Source organism: Brachyistius frenatus, unplaced genomic scaffold (genome assembly GCF_029030835.1).
Source record: "Brachyistius frenatus isolate BFR_SWC_R1_liver_20210118 unplaced genomic scaffold, ASM2903083v1 Contig_30, whole genome shotgun sequence".
NCBI lineage: Eukaryota > Metazoa > Chordata > Actinopteri > Embiotocidae > Brachyistius > Brachyistius frenatus.
This window is the reverse complement of record NW_027210629.1, coordinates 777,729-802,403: the sequence shown is the minus strand read 5'-3', so window position 1 is coordinate 802,403 and position 24,675 is coordinate 777,729. Positions and strand designations below refer to the sequence as shown.

Genomic DNA, 24,675 nt, shown 5'->3' with positions numbered 1-24,675 from the left:
AGGCACAGATCTGGCCATGGTTACAAAACAATTTCTGCAGCACTCAAGGTTCCTAAGAGCACAGTGGCCTCCATAATCCTTAAATGGAAGAAGTTTGGGACGACCAGAACTCTTCCTAGACCTGGCCGTCCAGCCAAACTGAGCAATCGTGGGAGAAGAGCCTTGGTGAGAGAGGTAAAGAAGAACCCAAAGATCACTGTGGCTGAGCTCCAGAGATGCAGTAGGGAGATGGGAGAAAGTTCCACAAAGTCAACTATCACTGCAGCCCTCCACCAGTCGGGGCTTTATGGCAGAGTGGCCCGACGGAAGCCTCTCCTCAGTGCAAGACATATGAAAGCCCGCATAGAGTTTGACAAAAAACACATGAAGGACTCCCAGACTATGAGAAATAAGATTCTCAGGTCTGATGAGACCAAGATTGAACATTTTGGTGTTAATTCTAAGCGGTATGTGCGGAGAAAACCAGGCACTGCTCATCACCTGCCTAATACAATCCCAACAGTGAAACATGGTGGTGGCAGCATCATGCTATGGGGGTGTTTTTCAGCTGCAGGGACAGGACGACTGGTTGCAATTGAAGGAAAGATGAATGCGGCCAAGTACAGAGATATCCTGGAAGAAAACCTCTTCCAGAGTGCTCTGGACCTCAGACTGGGCCGAAGGTTCACCTTCCAACAAGACAATGACCCGAAGCACACAGCTAAAATAACAAAGGAGTGGCTTCGGAACAACTCTGTGACCATTCTTGACTGGCCCAGCCAGAGCCCTGACCTAAACCCAATTGAGCATCTCTGGAGAGACCTGAAAATGGCTGTCCACCAACGTTCACCATCCAACCTGACGGAACTGGAGAGGATCTGCAAGGAAGAATGGCAGAGGATCCCCAAATCCAGGTGTGAAAAGCTTGTTGCATCATTCCCAAGAAGACTCATGGCTGTACTCGCTCAAAAGAGTGCTTCTACTCAATACTGAGCAAAGGGTCTGAATACTTATGACCATGTGATATTTCAGTTTTTCTTTTTTAATAAATTTGCACAAATTTCTACATTTCAGTTTTTTTCTGTCAAGATGGGGTGCTGAGTGTACATTAATGAGAAATAAAATGAACTTTTTTGATTTTAGCAAATGGCTGCAATGAAACAAAGAGTGAAAAATGTAAAGGGGTCTGAATACTTTCCGTACCCACTGTATCTCTCCTCTGAGTATATTGCTAATATTGCACAAACACTTTAAATGATTTATTTCTGTGATAAAATACAGATATGGATTTCTTAATATGGATCAAAAGTGGTTTACATTAATCCATTAATTGTCACGTTACACTTGGCTCACTGTGGGTCTTCTGCTTGGGCAAAAAAATCTGACCATGTGTCAACATTCAGTGGACTGCCTCATCTACGGTCAATTCCCTCTAAAATCAATTGTTATTTGAAGCAAATAATGCAGGACATTTGTTTGAATTGGCATACTCATTGTTCATGATTAGATGTGATATGTGGCAAAACCTTGAAGCATTTAGTAGAAATGTGTCAATGCTTGTGCAGAGGATATTTTTTACCCACTTACTTTGCATACAGAGACCATCAGTACAGTTCTGAGACTGGAGCACGAGCCCTTCGCAGTCCTTTCCGCCGTTTTTAGGGGCTGGGTTGTTGCATTCCCTCCTCCTCCATTGGGTACACTCTGTCCCACAGGCCGACCACTTACTCCACTCTGTCCACACACCGTCCACTAGAAAGAAAGGAAAAGGAGCCAAGGGAATGAGAAAGACAAGAGGAGACAGGACAATGGCTTCAAATACGTCTCAAACCTTGCAAGGTGTAGCTTTAAAAATCACATAAATTAAGGAATAGGAGCTGAAAATAGCCAAAGCTGAGCTCAGGACGGAACCGGAAGTAATAGAATAGAATTACCGGTGCACAGTGTGGTACAGGGCAGTTTGTGTATAGCCTGTCCATCACAGGGCAGTCCTCCGTTGAGAGGGGCGGGGTTAGTGCAGCTCCTGGTTCGTTTCTGGAAGCCTCGTCCACAGCGGCTGTTACACGCGGACCACTCTGTCCATGTTGACCAGCCGCCGTTCACTGTGAAACAGAGATCAGTCACTTAATAAATACAGTTATCAAATCCATGCGTTAACCCTTTAACACCTGCCCTTTTGGAGGCACAATAGCACCAAAGGTGTTAGTGTGCACTCTGCCATGTGTAAGTGAGGTAGGTGTTTTATTTTAACATGCCCACACCTCCTGAAGTGGCGAGAATGTAATCTATTGATGCATATTGTGTATGCAATATTCTTGCTACTTTGGTTTGTTCGAGCCGCCTGTGATTGTTTCCTGCATGTGATCTACTAACCGACTTTATTTAAGCTGTCACAACTTTTCCTTTATTTGCTGGTTTAAATCCCTTTTAGAAGAACATGTAAAGTGCTGTTAATCTCAGCTCTGAAATTATTGGCGAAGCAAAGATGCCTTGCACACCTTAATATTGAACATATCCTTTCTGATAAAATCTGTGATTTTACTACGTTGTCTCGTTTAACTTTACTATGTCTTAGTGAAGACCGTACGTGTCAGAAGGCTGGGTTGTTGGAGTGTAGTGAAAACAGATTTCCTACACACACACACACACGCAGCTTTTCAGTTAACCTCCAGCTACTGTAGCACATTTTTTCCCAGACTGCGTTTACACTCACTAATTCAATCAGTGAAGATCACAGACTGACACAAATATGTACACACATGAAGTTGTATAGCACTAAACACACTGTAAATCACAGGGTATTGTGCTGCTGGCCCAATTACTCAACCCTGAACCCTTGCTGGAGAGAACACAAGGAGCAAAAGGAAGTATTAATAGTTGAATCAGGATTCAGAGTTTTGTTAATCCCCACTAGTGAAAGTAGTTGTCTTTTCATTGTTTATTTGTACCTCGTCTCCTCCTTTGTCTCTCTCTTTTTACTTACTCTTTTTGTACCTCTACATTATTCCCCTGCATCGTGTCACATTAGGCTTGTCTGTTCCTTCATTAGTTTGCATTATTGTTGTTGTTTTTAGAAGAGAAAAATGTTGCATGGCCGTACAGACAACGATAAGGGCAGACGGCAGCTAGAAGGAGAGAAATCAGGTATAACGTTAGAATGAGTCACAAGGACACCCAGATAGAGAGCTGGCATCTGGAGAGGTATAGTGGGTTGAAATTTCTCTGCTGTATCTTGACAGCTCTGTCTCAGCCCAGTGGACAGTGCCCACTCCTTTCCCAATGCCCAATTAGAAATGAATCATCAGAGAGAAAGTAACCAGTAAATTCAGGTATAGCATCAATTTTCTTCAGGATTTCTACTTTTTTTCTTCCTCACTTGACCGCATTCCCTGACTCTGTTCTCCTCTGCCTCCCCTTACCTGTCTCCCCTCCGTCTATAGTTGCTTCATTTTTTTCCTTTATGTTCCTGTGTTTTTTTCCACAACTATTTCACCTTGTCAACAATGTCAGCCTGGCCCTTGTGGAGCAACATAGATTGAACCACAGATTGAACAATCTATTTCTGTAAGGATACATCAGTGTCAAACCACTCCATCTCTCGTTGCCTGCATCGAACAGGCACATGCTCTGGTATTTTGATTGAAACACTCCTCGCAGCGAATAGAGTCAAAGTTATATTTGAGAAACCCTGCGTGTGTGTGTGTGATCTGCTATACATTGTTTTTCCTCAGAAATATTTCTGATCCTTTCGTGTCAAGTTTGGCATTTGATATAAAGAGAAAAGGAGAAAGTGAGGCACGCGTGTTCCTTGCCTCGACAAGCTTTTTCTTCTCAGCATTTAGTAAAAACAGCAGCAGAAAAGCTTTGCTTAAAAAACAAGCTATTCAAAGTTTTTTTCTGTTGTTGTTTTTCACAGCTGTTACCATGCCATATGCTGCACTATTCATTTAGAATCAGGACTCTTGGCTGAAAGGAACATTTGGAAAGCCCAAGTGTTCTAATTTAAAACTGATGGCGTGATTGGTGGGTTTTAATTGGCTGGGGTCAAAGGGGATGTGAGACTATCAGGCCAATCACAAAGAGAGTGAGTTGGCATGGTAGTAGAGCTAATTTAATGTGGCAGATGGGGGCTGGCTTGGCTGATCAGAGACATTGTTCAGTGGCTGCACATAGCATTTAAAAATGTGTTACATTATTAACATTCTGAACATTAGACACAAAAATGTCATCAGCACTCATAAAAACAAGAACAATGATTTTTAAATTCTCACACACACAAAGACCCATACAGGCGCATACATGCAAACTTACCGTAAACAATGACTGTCGCTGTGGTGCTTCGTCTTTTGGCCACTATGTTTTTAGCCACACATGTGTAGTTGGCTGTGTCAGACAGACGCGCCTGTTTGATAATCAGGTTGTGGTCGATGGTGATGTAGAAGTTTCTGTCCTCTGCTGGGTCAATTATCTCTTCATTCTTTAACCACTCCACCTGGGAGATGGAGAGAAAAGAAAATGAGGTCAGTGTAAAGGTTTCTCTACACGGCTGATATATTGTAGAACGAGAAAAGATTACAAAAATGTGACTAAGAAAATATGACATCCAACAAGATCTTACTGTAAAATGACACTGCAGAGCTATATGAATTATCTGATTTCATAGTGGACAGGTTTGTCCCTGCTGTGAAACCAAAAGCTAATTAAACCAAATAATCATAATATTGATTGCCAGCTGGGGGAAATTATGAGATCAAGTTATAATGTTGTTTTCACAACTGAGCCTCCATGATAGAAATGGCTGATAGAAGGAAGCTGAAGGAAATAAAAAAAACTATATGGCTTTGACATGAATCTGAAACAATACATCTGTGAGAATAAAAGAACAAAAAAATAAAAGAAAAAAGTTTCGGTGATGGTATAATCTTGTTTTTCAACCTTTCTAGATGACAGAGGGATAGAATGACTTAGGATGCTGTTGTGATCTTTTTTTAATGGTTCCACACAGAAATGCCTTGAGGACATGTCACATTCAATATTCCAAGTGAATAAGTATATGAAGGATAGAAGGTATTGTAGTAACTGCCAAGACAATCGTGTGATCTCTCAAAGTTCATCCTGTAAGTAACCAGGAACTTTTGTCAAAATTATTCTCATACACAGTATAACTCTTAGAGATTACAAATTAACAAGCAAATAAATGTAGCTCATAGTGTTGGGTGTAACAAATATAATAATGATAATCAAGCATGATTAAACTGAGGAAACTAAGGAAGTTGTTTATCCATCAAGTGACAGAAATCACAGTTGAAATAATTTACAGTGGAGCCTTCAATATATGGAACCCTTGGGTGTCAGCATAGAAAAGGAAAATGCCCCAAACATATGCTTTCGCAAGGTACTTTGGATGAAGGGTAGGACAGGGGGAAACTATTCTATTTATGAGCCTAATCACATTTCCTGAGTGCTGTATTTACTGGTCCAAACCCTCATAAATTCAGCCTGTCCAAGCTTTATGGGAGGCACATAAATGTCCGAGCAGTGTTGTTTAATTCATGTTGTTTAATTTCCTCCTCCCTTCACATTAGGAAATGGAAATCTCAGATGCAGAAAAGAGGAAATTCTGTGTTATTCTTCAGTTTACTGCCTGCTGAGGCTCGCCTGTCATTCTTCTCTCTCAGTTATTCCACCTGCTTCTCTCTCTGATCTTTAGAGATTCTGCAGTAGTCTTTGGCCATGGGGCACACTGTAGGTCTGAATTCTCAATCTAAAGTGAGATGCTGTGTGACCTTTCAGTTTCCATTACAAAGTAAAGGTTATACAGAGAAAAAAAAGCAAAGCCAAACAAACAAAAACATGTATATACAGCGCAAATGATCAGGCAACAGGTTTAGCTTTATATGGTAGGTGTATAGAATAGAATAGTTGCTCTTTCCCCAGCAAACAACAAATGCAATACATATTGTGTTGTGAAACAAAAAATCAGACTATTTGTATCTATATTTATTCACGCTTGGGATAGTTAAACGAGATGTGCTGTGTACACAAAGAACAATGAAAAAGGCCTCTGCTGAAATATACACTCCATTAATAATAGAATAAAATATGTTTTATTAGTTGCACCCTGATCCATGTGGTCTAAAGTCACTGATCAGACTATGTCTCCTTAAAAATCTGATTTAAACAGACAAAATAAACCAGTAAACACACAACGTCAGGGAGACGTATGGACGTCCGCAGACATCCAAAATTGGTTTAATATCTTTCTGATTATTTTCTTCAGACTTCTTCATAATAAAGTCTTACAAAAAGAGATCTGAAGTGGTTTAAAGGCATTGAGAGGAAAGTTGCATATAACATGGGAAAGATCAAGTTGACCCCAAACCCTTCAAAATAATAACAGGCAATTTGCTTCCTTTCATTTTTTTTTTTTACATTGTTCAATGAAACTACTATGAAATAGTTGATTTCACTGAATTTTCAAAGCATAGTCATCACAAAGTGTCTCAGCCCCGATCTGAACTTGCCTCTTGATGATCAAAGCATCAGCATAAAAAAAAAAATCGGTATGTTGATGGTAAACCAGACGACATGGAGTATTAGAGGGTAAAAGCAAGTTGAAAAAAAAAGGAAATGTCACATTAAGCTTCATGAGCCCTGAGGGGACTATAAATGTAGCCTGACTGTATTCTAATGCAAACTGGTTAAGTCAATTTGTGCAAATAGATTATAATACAATATAGTCTCATTTATTTTTTTCCTCTACCAGGGAATAGACCCACATTTTTCTCCCACATCTGATATTTCCTAAAAAAAATTATGTGTGGTTAATTCAGAGACCACTGTGGCCAATGGCAGAAAGTAAGTCAATGTTAATGTGATGCCCCTGAATTATCTGAAGGATTTATATGATAGCACATTATGCTGCAGAAAAGAATGATTTGAAAGAAGGGAAGATGACCAATGATTCAAGCTTTTTCCATCATAACACAGAAAGTACAACACCATCTATCTGTGAAGTGGCTTATTGATGATCAAGTGTCTTGTTCATTGTAATACTAAAATAATCTCTCAAGCCTATTTAAAGGCTCATAATAATACTCATTATTTACAGCTTCAATGTAACTTTCAGATGATCAAACCACTTAAGTAAACTGGACGTCTGAACTGATGAAGTGGAAGATGAGTTTGTTTTAGAGTTTATATAAATCTGCATGTCAACATTTCAAAGTGTGAATGGAAGCAGGGTGAGCATGTGCATGTGTAATTGTTTTACTCATGTTGTGAGGACATAAATCTGTTCCCAGAGTCACATTATGGGGACTCGGCTTCCTTTTGGGGATGATGTCAATAAGTACATTTTAAGATAAGACTTGGTAAAAGGTTGGGATAAGGTTAAGGTTAGGGCAACACAGTTACTTGCCTAAGTAGTATTCATGGTGAAGGTATGTCTGTAAGAAATTATGAATTCAAGTCACTGTAATGTTCTTTGATGTGATGGAAGCGCTACCACACGTGCAAGTGTACATGCATGTCTGTGTGTGTGTGTGTGTGTGTGTGTGTGTGTGTGCGTGCGTGCGTGCGTGCGTGCGTGCGTGTGTGTGTGTGTGTGTGTGTGTGTGTGTGTGTGTGTGTGTGTGTGTGTGTGTGTGTGCATGCGTGCGTCTGTGTGTGTGTGACGGAGAGAGTTTTAAAGGATGGCTAGATTGAGAAAAATAAGATCAGAAGGGAAGGCCAAAGCGGAAATTGAGAAAAAAATTAAAGAAACAAAGGTGCCAATTCTAGTGTTTCATCTGGGCAAGATAAAAGAACAAAGAAGAACACTTTGATGCTTTGGAACTCAGCTTCCCTCTCAGTAATCACACAGACTATGTAAACATGCACAAACACAGACCTAAATATTTAGATGATTCATTTCAACACCGCGACATCGTCACATCAATCCATAAAACTGGAAATATTAAATTAGATCTGCAGTCACACGTGCTATGGGACACCAACACATTCTGCATAAATGTAGCTGCAATTCACAGTACAAGGTCAGGAACCAAATAATTGTTTTTGCTTCTTTTCGAATTAGCACAATGAACAGTCATTAAGATATATTGTTGAACTCTTGACAGCCCTGATGAAATGAGAACACAGTGTTTTGCAACAGCATATTTCAAATTGTGAAGCATGACAGGAAAAACACGGGTTTTTCTTTTTGCTTGTCTTGTAGTTGCTAAAGTATTCATGACATTTAAACAATTGTCAGCCACATTAAATGTTTCACATAATCATGACCGTTAATGCTGACCAAACAGCAAAGGCCAACAAATATGGAAGCAGGGATAGAGGTGAATTTAATGAGAAACAAGAAATACAAGTTGTGACAAATATACAATAAATGCATACTGTGTCTGATATTCTGACTTAACACAAAGATCAACATGCAAGGATCATTTAATATCAGAGACTCCTAGGAATATGTATATCAACACTCTTCATCCACTAATCCACCCTTTTGTCCATTCATTATTTTATTATAATCTAAACTTTTCTTTCGCCATGTGCTCATTTATATTTCTTCTTAGTTCCCTCCTTTCTCCAAATGTTGTTAATAAACTTCTTTCAGTCAGCAAAACCAATGAAGGCAAACATGTCTATCTTCTTTTAGTAATTTGAACTCCAATTCCAATTAACCTGTGCAACCTTCTGCTTTGTGGCTTGCTTACTCTGATAATTTATACTACGTTGCCAAAACAAGTAACACATTCACAAATACTTGTGGATGCCTGAGCATATAAAAAGAAAATATGTGCTATAAGCCAAAAAAATAAATAAAACAAAGGTCGTTTCATCTAATGACACATCCCATCTGTGAAATTTTTGTCAGATTGACAATACTGACAAAGGATGGTAATGTTATTCAGACAATGAATTAAAAGTGCTCACAAAAAGGAAAGAAACATATAACTAATTCCAGTTATTTAATTATAACGTATTCATATTTATATATGCAATCAGTTTTTCAAACAAGCAGTTGGTCTAGGTTGTGCAGCAAGTTTGATGACTGTTTCACAAAATGCCAAAATTAGATTAGATGATTTCCCAGAAACATATAACATGCGCCTTTCAAGCAGCCTATTAATACTGGTAGTGAGTTCTTGTGTGATGATGCACTGGAAATAGCCGCAGTCTTTGATGATGCCTGAAGGTTGAAGCATGTGAGACTGATGTGTGCTCCGTTGGCTTCAGACAAAGAGACCACATGTGGTGGCTATACTTCTACTGCCACCGCATCATTAGCCACAGCTGGTGTAAGAGTGAGCGTGCGTGCATGCGTGCGTGTGCGTGCGTGTGCGTGTGTGTGTGTGTGTGTGCGCATGCGTGCGTGCGTGTGTGTGTGAATGGCAGAGGGTGGCTGATTGGATCAAGGCAAGCCCAAGGGAGAATGTGTATTTGTTATTTTAACTCTCACCCACACATCACCTGTCCCTCTCCCTTTACACACACCCCACTACACACACACACACACACACACACACACACACACACACACACACACACACACACACACACACACACACACACACACACACACACACACACACACACACACACACACACACACACACATAAATACACGTGAACACACACTGATACACAGGAAATACAATCTCACCTTTAATTATAGGTTTACTGCTATGGTGTAGATATTAAATAATGGCATTATACATGCCAGTGTGGAGATACTTCCAGTGCTTGCAATGTATGGTCTCACATACGCACATACACAAATGCATGCACACACACATTCTTCGACACACTTGCACATGCACAAACACACAATGTAGCTGTGCCCTCTGTTTCAACTGGAACAGGATTTTAAAAAAGGTTCAAGAAAAGTCCATTCTTTTTTTCTTCAGACAAAGAAATCAAACGGCTCTTTTTTCAAAAGGAAAACTGCTTTGTGTGATCAATTACACAATCACTTTGTTCATGATTTTCTTACTGCTTGACCCATTAACTGACATTTATTTGGCTACAGGTATATTTCAAACTTTGGCCCGCTGTATACTAGATAAAAGCAAATGTATTTCCTTAGTTCTGTATGATACACTTGTTTGTAGTGATGGATATTGCAAATATGCTGTGTAGTGGAGTAATACATTCAAATATGGATATACTTCCTTCTATTTTCTTACTTGAAGACAAATCAAGGCAGCAGAAAAGTTTAATTTATGGCACAATCTATTGAGATATGCATCTTCCTTTGGCAGTGGAACAAAGGCTTGGTCACATGCTGTGCAAGATAAAAGTAGGCCAAGATATAGAGATATATACTCCCGTTTGTTGTACTGGAGAGCGGCAGAATATTTTTTGAAAGGCAAAGCTTTGCCGCATATCTGCAACTGAGAGGAGGAACATCATAGTCACACTGTGTTACAAAGAGAAACAGTATAAATCTTGCAAAAGCAAAACAAATGGCAGACCACAGAGCAAGAAGTAAGATAACAAAGCAGAGAATATCTATGACAAATGCTAAAATATGACATGCTTTGTAGAGCCACTACAAAGAGTCTCATATGGGAATTGATAACAGCTCAGAGATACAGAGTCTTTGGGTGAAATCTGAAACTGAATCACAACATTATTTATTTAAAGTAGCAGCAGGCACCAAAACACACACACACATACACAATAAGAGGGGGGCGAAACACAAAATGGACAATAAAATCTGATTCCGCAATCAAATCAGGGAAATCAATTTATACCGGATGTGTGCGTGTGTGTGAGTCACTGAAGTGTTAATATGTATGTTAGTCACTGAGGATTATCCCCTTGATTAGCTATATTATCTGGATCCCTATAAGACTTTAGATGAGTGGGTTAAAGAGCTCTCACAGTGATTACTCTACCTATGTGTGGGTGGGGACTGAGTGTGCCTCGTGTTTCCATGTTTTAATAATCCCATTCCCCTCACCACTTGATCCAGCAAGCTTTGTCACTTTATTTCATTGCAATCTGATGCTGGGGTGTTGGACATCAGAGGGAAGAGGCAGTGAAGGTACAGCCAAGACAAGAAGGAAGGAAAGATAAAGCAGTTTTCTTTGACCACAGGTTTTTAAAGAGGGTGCACATCCACCCAATAGTTTTATTTGTAGCTGCATGATTCAATTTGGCACATTAGTGTTTGAATCATCCTGAGAATTAGTTAAAAAAAAAAATGACAAGATGTGCCAAAATGCTGTTTTATTAAAAAAAAAAAAAAGTGTATTAAAAATTCTGCATTTCAGTTGGTGTGAAGCTTTCTCCTTCTTAACTGAATGTTTACCTATGCCAACATATCTTCTCAAGATTATCTTAATATAAGAGATATGAAAATACTCCTAGACCGCTCCTGTTGTGTGTGAAGTGTAGCACTGTGATGTGCACGGAGCAGGGGAAAGCTATACCCTTCGTGAGTAAATACTCCAAAATCAGTCTCTCGATCAACATCGGTACCTGAGTTACATGTGTTTCTGTGACCACAGACATTTTTGGGAAACAGAAAGAAACTTCTCTTGGGAAGGTTAGGAGCTACAATTATGTTGTTGTGGGATACAAACTTCTCAGTTTTGAGCGCACCGTGAATGGCTGCCTTGTCATGTTGGGGAACCAAAGCGCTATCTCGCCACAGGTCAGATTTTCTACACCAACTTTTTTTTCCCCTCAGTTGCCTCCGAACATCACAGAACAACTTGGTGTTGACAGTCTGACCCGGAGGGACAAATTCATGGTGCACAACCCTGAGAATGTCAAAGAAAACTCACCTGGTTGTGCTCCTGACCTGATGAGCTATCTTTTGTCTTGGACAGTGATGTTCTGCCCCTCTTAAAAGCAAATGTCACTCAAAACAGCTCTCCAGGCTTACTGCTTCATTGCCATAGATTTTGCAAAGCATTTCATGGGTCTCCTTTGCCAATTTACTGAGTTTGACACAAAATGTGACGTGTGCCCTCTGCTCATGTCCGTGATGAAATCACAAATTGTTGCATATCAGTAGTCACGGACATGCATGTAGCTCATGTTCTGATCTTGATCAAGTGATGTGACTTCAAATACTTACTCATCACGGTTATTGCTTCCCCCTGCTCTTCGCGCATCACAGTGCTGCGCTCCATTTGCGCACAATAGGAGAATGCTCTGGAGCTTTGATCCACCCTAATATAGCTTTATTGTTTTTAAAATAGATTTTAAGAAAGAACAAAACTGCTTTAGTCAGCAAAGGTACTTGAATGGATTTTGGTTGTATTTACATGATATTAAACTTCAGTCAGTATTAGCCAAACCAAGACTGCAATCTTTCCCAAATCTTAACTAATTACTGAGAGTACCTAAACATAATCAAAAACATGTTATGTTTTATTTGCTACAAGTATATACTGCATTGATATTTTAGGTACATTTAAAAAAAAATTATTTTCACTTTTGTCTTCAGCTCCTTTCATTTTGGATTCTACTTTGTGAAAGCCCCAACAAAGGGCAATGCTGTTGAAACTTTGCTCTTGTTGGTGTACGGCCTTGATTCATGCCTTTATTGAGGCTGAATTTTGCAAACACTAACCAATGTGCAGACGTGCACAGCAGTCACTCAGAGATGTTTGTGCACCTGCTTCCTTCATAAAGAACTTGAATGACATTTACTTTTTTTTCTTCTTCAATTTAAAACTGCCCCATGACCAAATTTGAATCAACCAATCAACTTCCTTGATGCACAAGTCTGTGCGAAGCCTTGTTGACATTTGAAAGTATTTCCTTTGCAAGCTATGAAACTATGGTTACCTACTAGACCTCTCTATAGAATAAGTTTGGAGAAGTCCAGCTTTCTTTTTTTCCATGTCAACCTGCTATGGGTGTGCGCGTGCACACACACACACACACACACACACACACACACACACACACACACACACACACACACACACACACACACACACACACACACACACACACACACACACACACACACACACACACACACACGGACACATCACAGCCAGATGTGCCACACTCATTATTATTTGCTCTGACTGGCATCTATAGAGCAACTGTGGTAATTGCTATGCTTGCTTCCATTATCAAATACTCACACATGCCCGTATGCTCACGCAGACGTATTAACAAAGCCACACACACACATTGCAACATGCCAACCCAGTCCTCAAGAGCCCAGTCAGTAAAATATACAAGAAAGGAAAAAGGGAGGACAATAAATAAGGCAAGCAAGAAAAAGAAAAAGATAGTCCACATGAGAGAGGGTCAAAGGGAGACCTAAAGGGGGGGATAGAAGAATTAAGAAAAAGACAATAGTCAAAAGACAGTAGGAAAGACAAGGAGAGAGCAGGTGGAAGGAAACATATTGAGAGGTACAGATACAGATGGAGCGAAGGATAGAAGAGAGGCAGAGAATGAGAGATGTGTGTTGGCAGAGCAGACCATCTATCTTTCTCTCAGGCTGCCATCAGCTTTCTTGACACAAACCCAGACAATTGGCTATAACTGTCTGTGTGTGTTTATCAGAGGATAATACCAACAGATGCCACACACACCTACCGTACCCCCCCCCCCACACACACACACACACATACACACACATTCTGATGTGTAGCTAAGTAGAATAGTAATCAAGCTATTCATTAGTGCAGTAACAAAGGCTATTACTGGCTAATCAACAATCTTCAAACTCAATCGAGGAAAGCTAATAGAAATTTAATCCAACACCATGCTTGAATATGGAGAAGAGTGTGTCTGTGTGTGTGTTGATATTAGACAAAACAATTAGCTCATTGTGATAAGATGAACAAAAGGACTTTGTTGTCTCAAGCAATTACAGATATGTAACAGTCATGGAAATAAAAAATGAAATACATTATCTAAAAATGTTTTCCTCAGTGTAAAATAAATATCACATTTAAAGTGGAACCATTCTAAAAAAATAAAGGTATCAAAGGTAAATGCCACAATACACCAGAATGTTTATTTTTATTCCTCATTTTGTGTGCACACCATGAACACATTGGCAGCCTACTTGGACCTGTGTGACAATAGTTAAAGCTGCTGTTTGGGGCAAAGCTTCACATCATTCAGCCTCTGAACATCTCTAAAACATCTGACTCCCTAGGAATCATTTCAAAACATAGACTACTGTGGTTCAGGATAATCTTAATTCTTAACCCAGTCATTTGTGTAATGGACTGAAATACCCATCAACAGTTCTCAAGTGTAAACAGAACCACAGGAATAATGAGTGTTTATGCTAATCCTGGGGATTTTCTGATATGGTACTTTAGACCACTACTATACAGCCTAAGTACACAAGTTAAATCCAAACAAACCATCCCCCAATGATAAAATAAATGTAATATGTATATAGAGAAATACATGGATTGTATAAGACAATGTTGTCTTAAAACTTTAACTCTACGTTCTTATTTCATTTGACAGCTCTCACACCACACCCAGAGATCTATTCTTCCTGCTGTGTTTACAAAATAGCCTGTTCTATAGAATGAATTAAACAATCTGCCTGTTATGTTTGTAAGTTTTCTAACATTACCAGTTAAGTACTGTAATTTGCAAGTGCAACAGAGGTAAGCACTGATTTGGAAATAGAAGTTGAACCAAATAAGACTTGGAGAGAGCTCAGTGTGTGTGTGTGTGTGTGTGTGTGTGTGTGTGTGTGTGTGTGTGTGTGTGTGTGTGTGTGTGTGTGTGTGTGTGTGTGTGTGTGTGTGTGTGTGTGTGTGTGTGTGTGTGTGTGTGTGTGTGTGTGAGAGTTTGTGAGTTTGTGTTCCTTCTTCGTCTGCACTGCCATGACTCGTCTCTTGTTGATGTCACTTCTTTGGCATCACTATACTGCCTGGCAATCGGTTGCTTTCTAACAAATACAAATGGCAACATTTTGTTGCCAACAAAACCTCTGGACTTAATGTCCTCTCAACTTCAAGGGCTACATATCTTTCCCATCTCTTCTACATGCTCTTTCTCCATCTGCACTTTTCTCATAAATCCATCTGCTCTTTTTTCATACTACCCAGTGCTTTTTTTCTATTCCTTTTCACATGGTACAATCCACAGGACATATACAGCATGTCATCTGTCAGAGGAAATTCATCTCATGTTTAGAGACTAAGAAGGAACATCTACCATGAAGAAGAATGGACAAACAGTCTTCAGTTGCAATTGGGGTGCAAACAATAGTCACTGAACATGATTTATGAATATAATAAGGGGGCAAACAATACTGTGGGAAACATACTTAAATAGACAAGGAGACCTGTAAAGAGACAGAGACTAGAAAAAAGACACAAAATACAGACACAAAATATTGATTAGTTTCCAGGCCATCTTTAAAATGCAGTGTTGATGTCCATTAAGTAGCCAGGAACAGTTGTTAATAATAACCTTGCGACTAAATTACATTGATTGTGTGATGTGTGATTTTCAGTCAGTCACCTACAGTACAACTGTGTCATTTCACAGCACTGTCTTAATTGGCCATATGTCCTGGTGTGTCTGCCTGTATTTTCACTACACTTGGGAGGTGATTAGGACAATCCTGCTGCCCACTGTTTCTGTGGGGAATTTACTGGAGCCACCAGCCCCACTGCAAAACAATACATGCCAGAACTGGCCAGACTGGGCAGATTGTGCAGGTTAACATGAGGTCACGATGCATGTGTATGCATATATATATGGGATGTAAGGGGGGAAAGTGTTCATGTGTGTGTGTGTGTGTGTGTGTGTGTGTGTCAGTGCCTATATATATATATGTGTGTGTGTGTGTGTGTGTGTGTGTGTGTGTGTGTGTGTGTGTGTGTGTGTGTGTGTGTGTGTGTGTGTGTGTGTGTGTGTGTGCGCGCGCCGACAGGGGATTTCAGAGGCTCTGACAGCTTAATTAACTAGATTCAGGCGAGTGACATAAAGACCTAATTAACCACACTGACATAACTGGGTCGCCATCAACAATCATCCCACACTGGTGTTCTTGAAGACACCTTTGATAAAAAGCAGTTCAAAGTCGTTTGTTTCCGTTTTATGAGGTTTTACTGCATTTATTTGTTTAAAAGCCGATTAAGAAAACATTATGTCTGTAGTTTCGCTCCTAAATTGTAAGCATAAGACATATACAATACAGGACTTATGAGACAATTTACCCCTTACCTGATAAACTATTGTGGTAAATTATTTTGACAGGTAATGTGTTTGTCAGTTCAGAAAAATATGCACACTGTGGCCGTTAAACTCTTTTGCACAGAACTGTGACTTTGTGTGCTTATTTTAAAGTAAAAAGAGTACCTTCTGTAGCATATCATGAAATCAGTGTATACTGTATATGTTCTGGTAAACTGTGAAAGACAGAAAAAAATAAATAAGTGGACAGGATTAGAGAATTAGAAGTAGGACTTCTTAAAAGAGTTTTACCACTAGGAATTAAAATGCAGTTGGGCATCGTGGAGGAAGTCCATATACACGAGAACAAATTCCCAATGTGCAGCGTGTACGAGTGTGAGGAATAGCAGAGCGGTCTCCAAGATGTCCCACGCAGACAGAATTAGGACACAGGAGGACATCGTTGGACTGGGACAGGCCTACAGAGGCCTATTTATAACCTACTACTCCACTGCACCTTGGTACACTTTCACTGAATGATGCATGACGCACATATGATACATGAGTATAACATTATTCAGCTGTGGTCTCGGGTTGTGAATGCGACTCTTAATATTATGTTTTTGAAATATTTCACAATACAGCATTTATTTTGCAACATCCACCACGTGCTTTTTAAGAACCAGTATACCTTGTTGCTACAGTACATCCCTGAAAACTAAAATACAGCAGCTCAGTGTCAGCAATGCAACCTTATAAATATAAATATGAATTAAGAAAGAAGAGGATGAAAGGGGGTAACAAGTAGCAGGTGAAATGAAGGAGAGAAGAGACAGTAAAGGAGAGGCAAAAAAGGAAGTTGCTCAGCACTAAAGGAGGTCACAGATGTGCTCAACAGAAAGCTTGCATCGGCTTCTCTAGAGTGCACACGTGCACAAACGCACACACACATGCACTCACTGTGTTACCTCTGAGATTTAACACAGGTGCAGATGCTTCACAGTGATCTATTATACTCACCCTCTCATGTCAACATTCAAGAGTGGAGAGAGACAGAGAGAGGGAAAGATGGATGGGGAACAATCTCAAGAGAGGATCGGATAAAGAAAAGGTATTTCCACGGCAACGGTGAAGGAGGGGAAGATAGAGAGTTAGGGAGGCAGTGATTATGGTGGAGGAGGACGAGGAAACAGGGGGTGCAGGCAAGGAGCAGATACCTGTGGGTGATCCATTAAAGCTAAGCCGACAATGTCAACAAAAAGGGAAAGGAAGTAAGAGAGGAATTGGGAGAGAGGCAGCCAATGGAGAGGGAGAAAGAAAGGGTGCAATGGAATGAAAAGGACAAATAAAAAGGTAATGAAGAGGTAAGAGAGACTGAGGGAGAGATGGAGCGATTTTGAATTTCCATACTATGTCAACAATTAGGGAAAGAAAGATGAGGGGGAGCAGCGAGACCGAGGTGCTGAATGGAGAGAGAAAAGGGAATGGGACAGACTAGTTGTGGAAGATATACTAGGGTAATCTATTAGGCCAAACACTTGGGGAAAGTAAAAGTCATGTGAGGAATGCAGGGGGGAGGAATTAGCAAAAGACAGAAGAAAGTTGGTGAGGGTAATAATTTACCTCAGAATCCTTGTTTATAATACATGTGTGAGTGTGTAAAATCCACCAGTAATTCTTGCTACTGCTAGACTTCCCAATTCATCTCTCTGAGAAGCAGAACCATGTAGTGCATAGATGGACTACCACTGTGGAAGATTGATAGATGGGTTGCACCTTTGAGACATGGTGCAGGTGGTTGGTGAATAAATGGGAAAAAGATGTGCAAAAAGTGAGGAATGCAGAGGCCAGTGACTCGGAAGTAAAAGTTCAAAAACATGAACATGATCCTGGTCCGATAGGCCACTTACAGGGGGTTGGGGTACAAATGGGAAGCCTGCATGACACAAACACTGCGAGGTCTTTGAGAGAAAACCTCTTCCATACAGTTGTTAGAAAACATTAGCATATTCACATATACTGGATGATTCTATTTCATTTTAAAAACTTCTGACCATGTAATTAAATCTTTATTGGAAAAAAAAAAAACATATCCGACACAAATTATTATTTAAAACAGAGCAGTTTTTTAAGTCTGCCAGGGAGACAAAGATATGCATCCATACACAAAATTGAAAAATAACAATTAATGCAACCGCAGAAAAGGATAACGAGCAGGTAAGATTTGGGATTTAAAAAAAAACATCCACTACAGATCACTGAAAATATACCCTTATGATGCATATTACTATTAACTGGGAAGCTTGGGAGTAGACAAGGTAATCATGGGAAGGCAGATGAGTCTGAAGCTTGAGCTCTGGGAGAAAAGCGATTTGCGGTGGGACTGTTATGACCGCCTAACATAAAATTAGACTTTTTCACAGCATGTGCTACTTTAATACGTCCAAGCTGACACCGCTTGCAATGGAATATCTTCACTGGCCTAGAATTGTGCAATAAAAGACCAAAGTAATTTGTCAACAACTAATTATTGGAAAAAATACAAGCCACAAATTAATGAAAAGTAAAGGAATACAGGAAATTAAAACCAACAGAAAAAAATGAATAGATGAATGAACAAAATGAGTTAAGAGAAAACCACTCAGAGCACTAAGGAAAGGAAAATGCATGGGGACTGAGATAGCAGCAACAGTAGCTGAAGGGAGGGGAAAAAATACCGAGATGACAGTTTGGGGTGAGACTGTTAGGGGATGGAAAGTTTAAATGAGACCCTGGGCTCAAATCATTAGAGGAAGAGACAAGACGAAAAACATCCAAATCCACTCAGCAGCACAGACACGTCGAGGGAACATCTCCCCAAACAGATGCTGACCCAGTAACAGCTGGAATCAGAATCAACACCTCAAATATCAGTGGGGAAAAGTTCAAAAGGGAAACACTTTCAGCTTGTGATAGAGGAACTGAAAGTTAGGAAATTAAAAGATTAAACATGCTCTCTCCTCTGTTCTAATAAAGCATGGTGTACTTTATGTTCCTGTCTAATCTGCAAGCGAAGAATGTCACAAGGAAATATTTGTTCTGGAGGTATTTCCACAGCATACAGAAAAAAACAAAACATATCTTCATACTTAATGAACTATAGTGACACCAATTCAGGCTGTCAGAATATGCAAGCACAAAATGGACTGTTTAACCACTGTCAAAAGGTGGACTGGTCCATTTATTTATTTAAGCTGCCTTTGGTATTTCGTCAAAGATTAATGGATTGAAATTAATATTCCCAGCCATTATTTAAAGACAGATGTGGATCACCGCATTCACAAAAGAAGCTGACTTATATCCTACATTTTCTACTACAAATGAAAATAATAACAGTTGATTCTTAAGCAGTAAAGTAGTGTATTTGTGAAATTTTGTGGAGTTTTCTTGAGTCTTTAAAGGAAGTGTGCTGCCAAACTGACATTCTTGGTAGCTGTGAGCCACTGTTGAAATGATTGACAGGTTGTTAAATTATAGAATAGCCCCGTGCATGGTTATGGGTCAGTCCGGTAAAAGTGTTGAAGTTCTCTGTATCAGTGTCTCTGTTGCTTTCTTTTTTTCTCTGGACAGTGATGCATTTTGCCTTTCCTGCAGAACCTTCCAGTTTATTAAGTGGTTTAACATCACTAATGGTAACAACAGAGAGGGGGAGACACAGAAATAGTGGGGGTGAAATGAGAGTGTGCCAAACATACCACAGGACATTGCTCAAGAGCATTTAAGTGTTTCTGTGTACACATCTGAATTAATGCTTTTCTTGCAAGTTGTGCCATCACCTTCATTAACCTGACCTAATTTTGCTTCATTTTTAGATTTTTCATGCAGATACTTATTGTGTATAATTACAATAAACAATTTAGATATCCTGGGATTATGCAATTAGGTGTGTCTAAAGCAATTACATGTATTTAATTAGAGCTGAACATTTGGGGTTTCTAAAAAGGAGTGTCTGTTTTCTTTCTATGGTCAAGTTAATTTATAATTTAGTTCCTGTTTTTCATTTCTCAGTCAGTTCTCAGTAGGACAAAGAAGTAGGACCTCAAAAGTACTTCATTCAGGGTAATCAGCAAATACATACTGTACCCTTCTCTACTCCAGGGTCTTAGCCTTGTTGAGTTGTTTTTGTGCTGTAATTGTAAAAAGTGGCATGTTAAAAGATAAGGTAAGGTAAATACATACATATATATATATAAAACAAGGTCTGAATTTTAACAAACTGAAAATATATGATTAGTTAATTATTGTTCCTTGAGAATAAAAGATTGCATTTAAGTTTAAACATTCAAAGTTTTCCCTATTTTTTGGGGATATGAAAAAATAAATAAAATGTATGTGGATGCATGCATGTACATTATATATTTGTGTTAGGAAGGTTACCCTGTCATTACTTTAATAACATCCTGTGTGCGCACGTGCATGCATGTGTACAGTTCAAAGCTGATTCACTGTACAGAGTAGGAGTGCTGATGACACTCCATAATCATTAAAGCATGAAGAGGCTCTGAGCTGATTGGGGGCATGCTAATCCTATTTAATTGCCTCTCCAGCTCTCCAGTGTTATTACAACCACCCAATAACAAAATCAGCTTTGCTTTATTGGCCTGGTCAGCTGAACTATTAGAGACCTCCACGTTTGTTCGTGTTGCATTTTGTTGAAGGATGTGTAATGTATAGACATTGTAAACAAACAACAAAGTAGGCATACCTATGGTATGTTGAATACAATGGCCCTTTTCAATTATATTCAGACTGGGGAATGTTGCAGTACAAAATGCAACAGTTGTGATAAATAGGCTATAATTCAGAGATCTGAAGTCATTTATATTCTCAGTTCCCGACAATGAATGGCTTTTAACCATGGCAATATTTTTTTCACAACCATTACCAAGCAACCAATTTAGAATGGTACCTGACCACAACTATACTTTTCATGGTTATTATAAGAATAAACTAAACAAGTGTACAAGTGTAGAGTGTATTGTAGAGTGTTTTTTTTACCACATGAAAATGAATGTGTTCAGTCATCAAAAATACCCTTTTCAGCAGAGTAATTAGCCTGCATCAGTCAATAACACATATTTGAAAATACAATTTTGCAAAGCTGTGCATAAAAAAGCAGCAGTGATTTTACTGACAATAAAACAGCATATGCCATCATGACCAGCATTTCCTCTGTTTATGGTTTCCTAAAGAATTAGGAGCATCTGTTCCCTAAGTGCTGTTCCTCAGTCTCTGCCAGGTCACACTTAAGTAGCCCATAGCCATCTACCTTTGAAAGAATTATACTTGTGAAACCAGCAAAGCATCAATCGTGCAGAGAGCTTCTTGGCAGAGTGTTTGATAAGCTAATGTTTCAATTCCAGGGTGTAAGCAGTATTGTGGTTAATACAGCTCAGCAAAAATGTAGTTATATCTGATTTCACACCACCAATCACATGTTAAATAGAATTAAAGGGGGACTGAATTACAGAAGTAATCAGACAGTAGAGGATCACATATCATTACAAACATATTATCTACTCCATAAAGATTACATGGTCATCATCTGATAATGTTCTGATATTAACACAGTCAAATTTATTGAAAAAATATGAATTGGACTGACAATGACCTCCTTTAGTAACTCACTGAAGCCTACTTAACGGAATAGTGATGCAAGTAAAAAGCAATTAATTGGTAGCAATTATTCAAAGCCCTGTCTTATTAAACTTTTTCAGTCTTGGTCTCAAATGAGGAATTTACTGTTCCAATTGCTCTAGTATTAAAGTATATAACATTATCCACAATTTTTGTTGGCAGTATGACTGAGAATTATTTGTAGGTGCTGAATTATTATTTAATGTTTTGGGTATTATGATATATTTAGAAATACACAGAAACCTTTTATAAATGTGACAGATTCATAAATCTGAAAGTTTGTGGTCCTACAAGACTTACAAGGTTTAACAACGTATAAAACTTGACAGAACGGAACAGAGTTTTGTTATTTGACACCGTTGCACTCTGTGTCAAAACAGTGTATTCATTCATCCATGACAACACTGTCAGGATTGCCGAGGGCAGCACGGGTAGCTGTCTGACAATGCAGTACACTCTACACTCTAATGTCACCATCAATCCACAGCTTTGTCTCAAAGTATGTCAAGAAAGACAGGGGGCATGAAGAAGACTGAGAGACTGTGATAGTGACAGTGAAAAAAATGTCCAAAAGACAAAGAGAGAAGACTTGACAAGAAATTGTGAGAAAATTATAGACAGACACACAAAATTGAGGCAGAATACCAAAAGGGATAGACATAAACAGCAAAAAGCTGAGATGGGAAACTGCAAGGTTTCTTGAGGACAGAAAATGAAGACAAAATGGTAGAAAAAAAGAGGATATGGGTCAGCATTTCAACACCAGCACATTCAATATTTTTGCCACGTCACCGACAGAAAGACATTAAAAAGAGGTAATTGCAAAGGCGGACTATCCTCTGAGTCTTTGCCAAAGCTTTTGAACAGGTAATGAAAGGGGAGAGAGAGAAGGTATCTGTTAATTTGGGCGGGGGGGGTGGGGGATCAACCCAAACGCCTTCATTATCTCCAACCCTCATACTTCTGAGTCAAGCACCCACTCAGCCCTCTACATACCCTACACACAAAAGAACAAAGTCCCAGTTTCAAAAAGACTCAAACCTCAGACCACAGAGAACTAAAACTACATATGATCGCTGGTCTGCATATTTCCTGTCCTTTCTGAGGAGGGAGGAAAATAATGCAGGTTGAGTTGTCAGTTAAGAAACAAAATACAGAGTGACTGTAGGTAATGAGAAGCTTCTCTCTTTGGAGTTTGATTGATAGTTTCCTTAAATGGCCTAGATGGTTGAATGTACTTTAAGTGCTTGTAGTTACAGTCACTGTGAGAGCGGAAATAGCAAATCGCTTCCCCTTGTGTGAGAAAGCCAAGATAAACATCTTGCTTTATTGTTTTCGTAGAAACGTTCCAGCTGTAATCTGAAGACAGGGCATGTACTCTAAATATCAGCAATACATGGGGAAAGGAAGAAAATCTAAAGGAAAAGTTTTAAAAAAAAAGAATATGTTTACAACATACTGTATTTTGCAAACAAAATATATATTGAGTCTCCCAGACTAGACAGACCCAGTGATTGGAACCAAATGGTCCTGAACCAAGAAAACAAGCAAATACACAAATTGCATGACTGTATAAAGATAGAGAGAGAGAGAGAGAGAGAGAGAGAGAGAGAGAGAGAGAGAGAGAGAGAGAGAGAGAGAGAGAGAGAGAGAGAAAGTAGTCAACAGAATGAAATAGTGAGGAAGTCTGATAGCTGATGCTGAGGTTTTAGCAATGGAAGAGGCACATTTCCCGAAGCGGTTTTGTACAGTCTGCTGGCTTTGGAGTGGGATCTGACTAATGCCTGAATTTACTGACATGGCTTATCACTGGATGAGCAGCTTCCCAAGGCTACTAAAATCACAGCTTACACTGGATGTATATATACAGCATTTTGTTATTGTGTGTGTGTGTGTGTGTGTGTGTATATGCTCTTTTTGAAAGAGCAAAATGGTTATAATAGACTTGCAATGGCATACACTTAGTGAAGGGATCTCACATAAAGTGCACTATGTGTGCTTGCACGTATCTGTGAGGCCATTCATGTGTCAGTGTACACACATCATTAGATGATGATCATAATCCCTCTCTATATTGCCAGTACCCAGACACAAAACATTCACCACTAAAACAAGACAGAAGCGGCTCTCCCTCATCTACCCCATTTGTAAATTACTCTGCACTGATAGACCATCGCAACAGCTTTTTAATAATCTGAACACCATTTCAATAATTCACCAAGGTAGTTGGAATAAAAAGAGATTGCTGACTAATCTGTGGATTACGGTGATGATTTCTGACAGAGGTTGAGGATAAAGGTAAAATGTGATGGGAGATGAGCCTTGGGGCTTACTATGCTAGCTCAAAAAGGATTAAGGTAAGGATCTATCAGGGAAGCAGCATTACATAAATTGTTTTTGTGCACAAACACCCACAAACACACACGTACACTCACAGAGGTACACACACTCGTACACACGTGTTTCTCGAGAGAATGGCCAGAATGAAAATGCCTTTAATTCTTCTGGTGCAGTGGTCAAACCATTTTGTAAGACTAGGGAAATATCTAGTGCTTTATTTGATATTACAAGTTCTATCAATAGACCTTTCATGTCCCTTATGGTTCATTCAATTCTATTTATTCAGAGACACACAAGTTATATAAAAAAAAAAAATTAAAAAAAGGCAGTCATCGCAGCTGTGCAGCTATTTATTTCACTGGATAAAAGGTTTCTTTCATCTTTAAATCCACTGATGGAGATTTTGATGCCAGAACGGTTCTCTCTAAATATGTTTTAGATATATTCAGACCTTGTAAATAGTTTATCTTGCAGCAGTTAATACATACATTCTAAGGCAGAGAGGAACAGTGAGCACTGGTATTATGTGCAATGGGTGTGAAG

General features: G+C 39.2%; 1 protein-coding gene across 2 annotated transcripts in view; it reads right to left on the bottom strand.

The window, feature by feature from the left end:
* Positions 1-24,675, bottom strand: part of unc5ca (unc-5 netrin receptor Ca) — a 191,714-nt gene that overhangs the window by 38,410 nt on the left and 128,629 nt on the right. For both annotated transcript variants that reach the window (XM_069699418.1, XM_069699419.1), the window contains exons 5-7: positions 4,291-4,471; positions 1,914-2,081; positions 1,567-1,731 (exon numbers count right to left, since the gene is read on the bottom strand). In XM_069699418.1, coding sequence (XP_069555519.1) covers positions 1,567-1,731; positions 1,914-2,081; positions 4,291-4,471 — 514 coding nt within the window. The remainder of the gene's footprint in view (positions 1-1,566; positions 1,732-1,913; positions 2,082-4,290; positions 4,472-24,675) is intronic.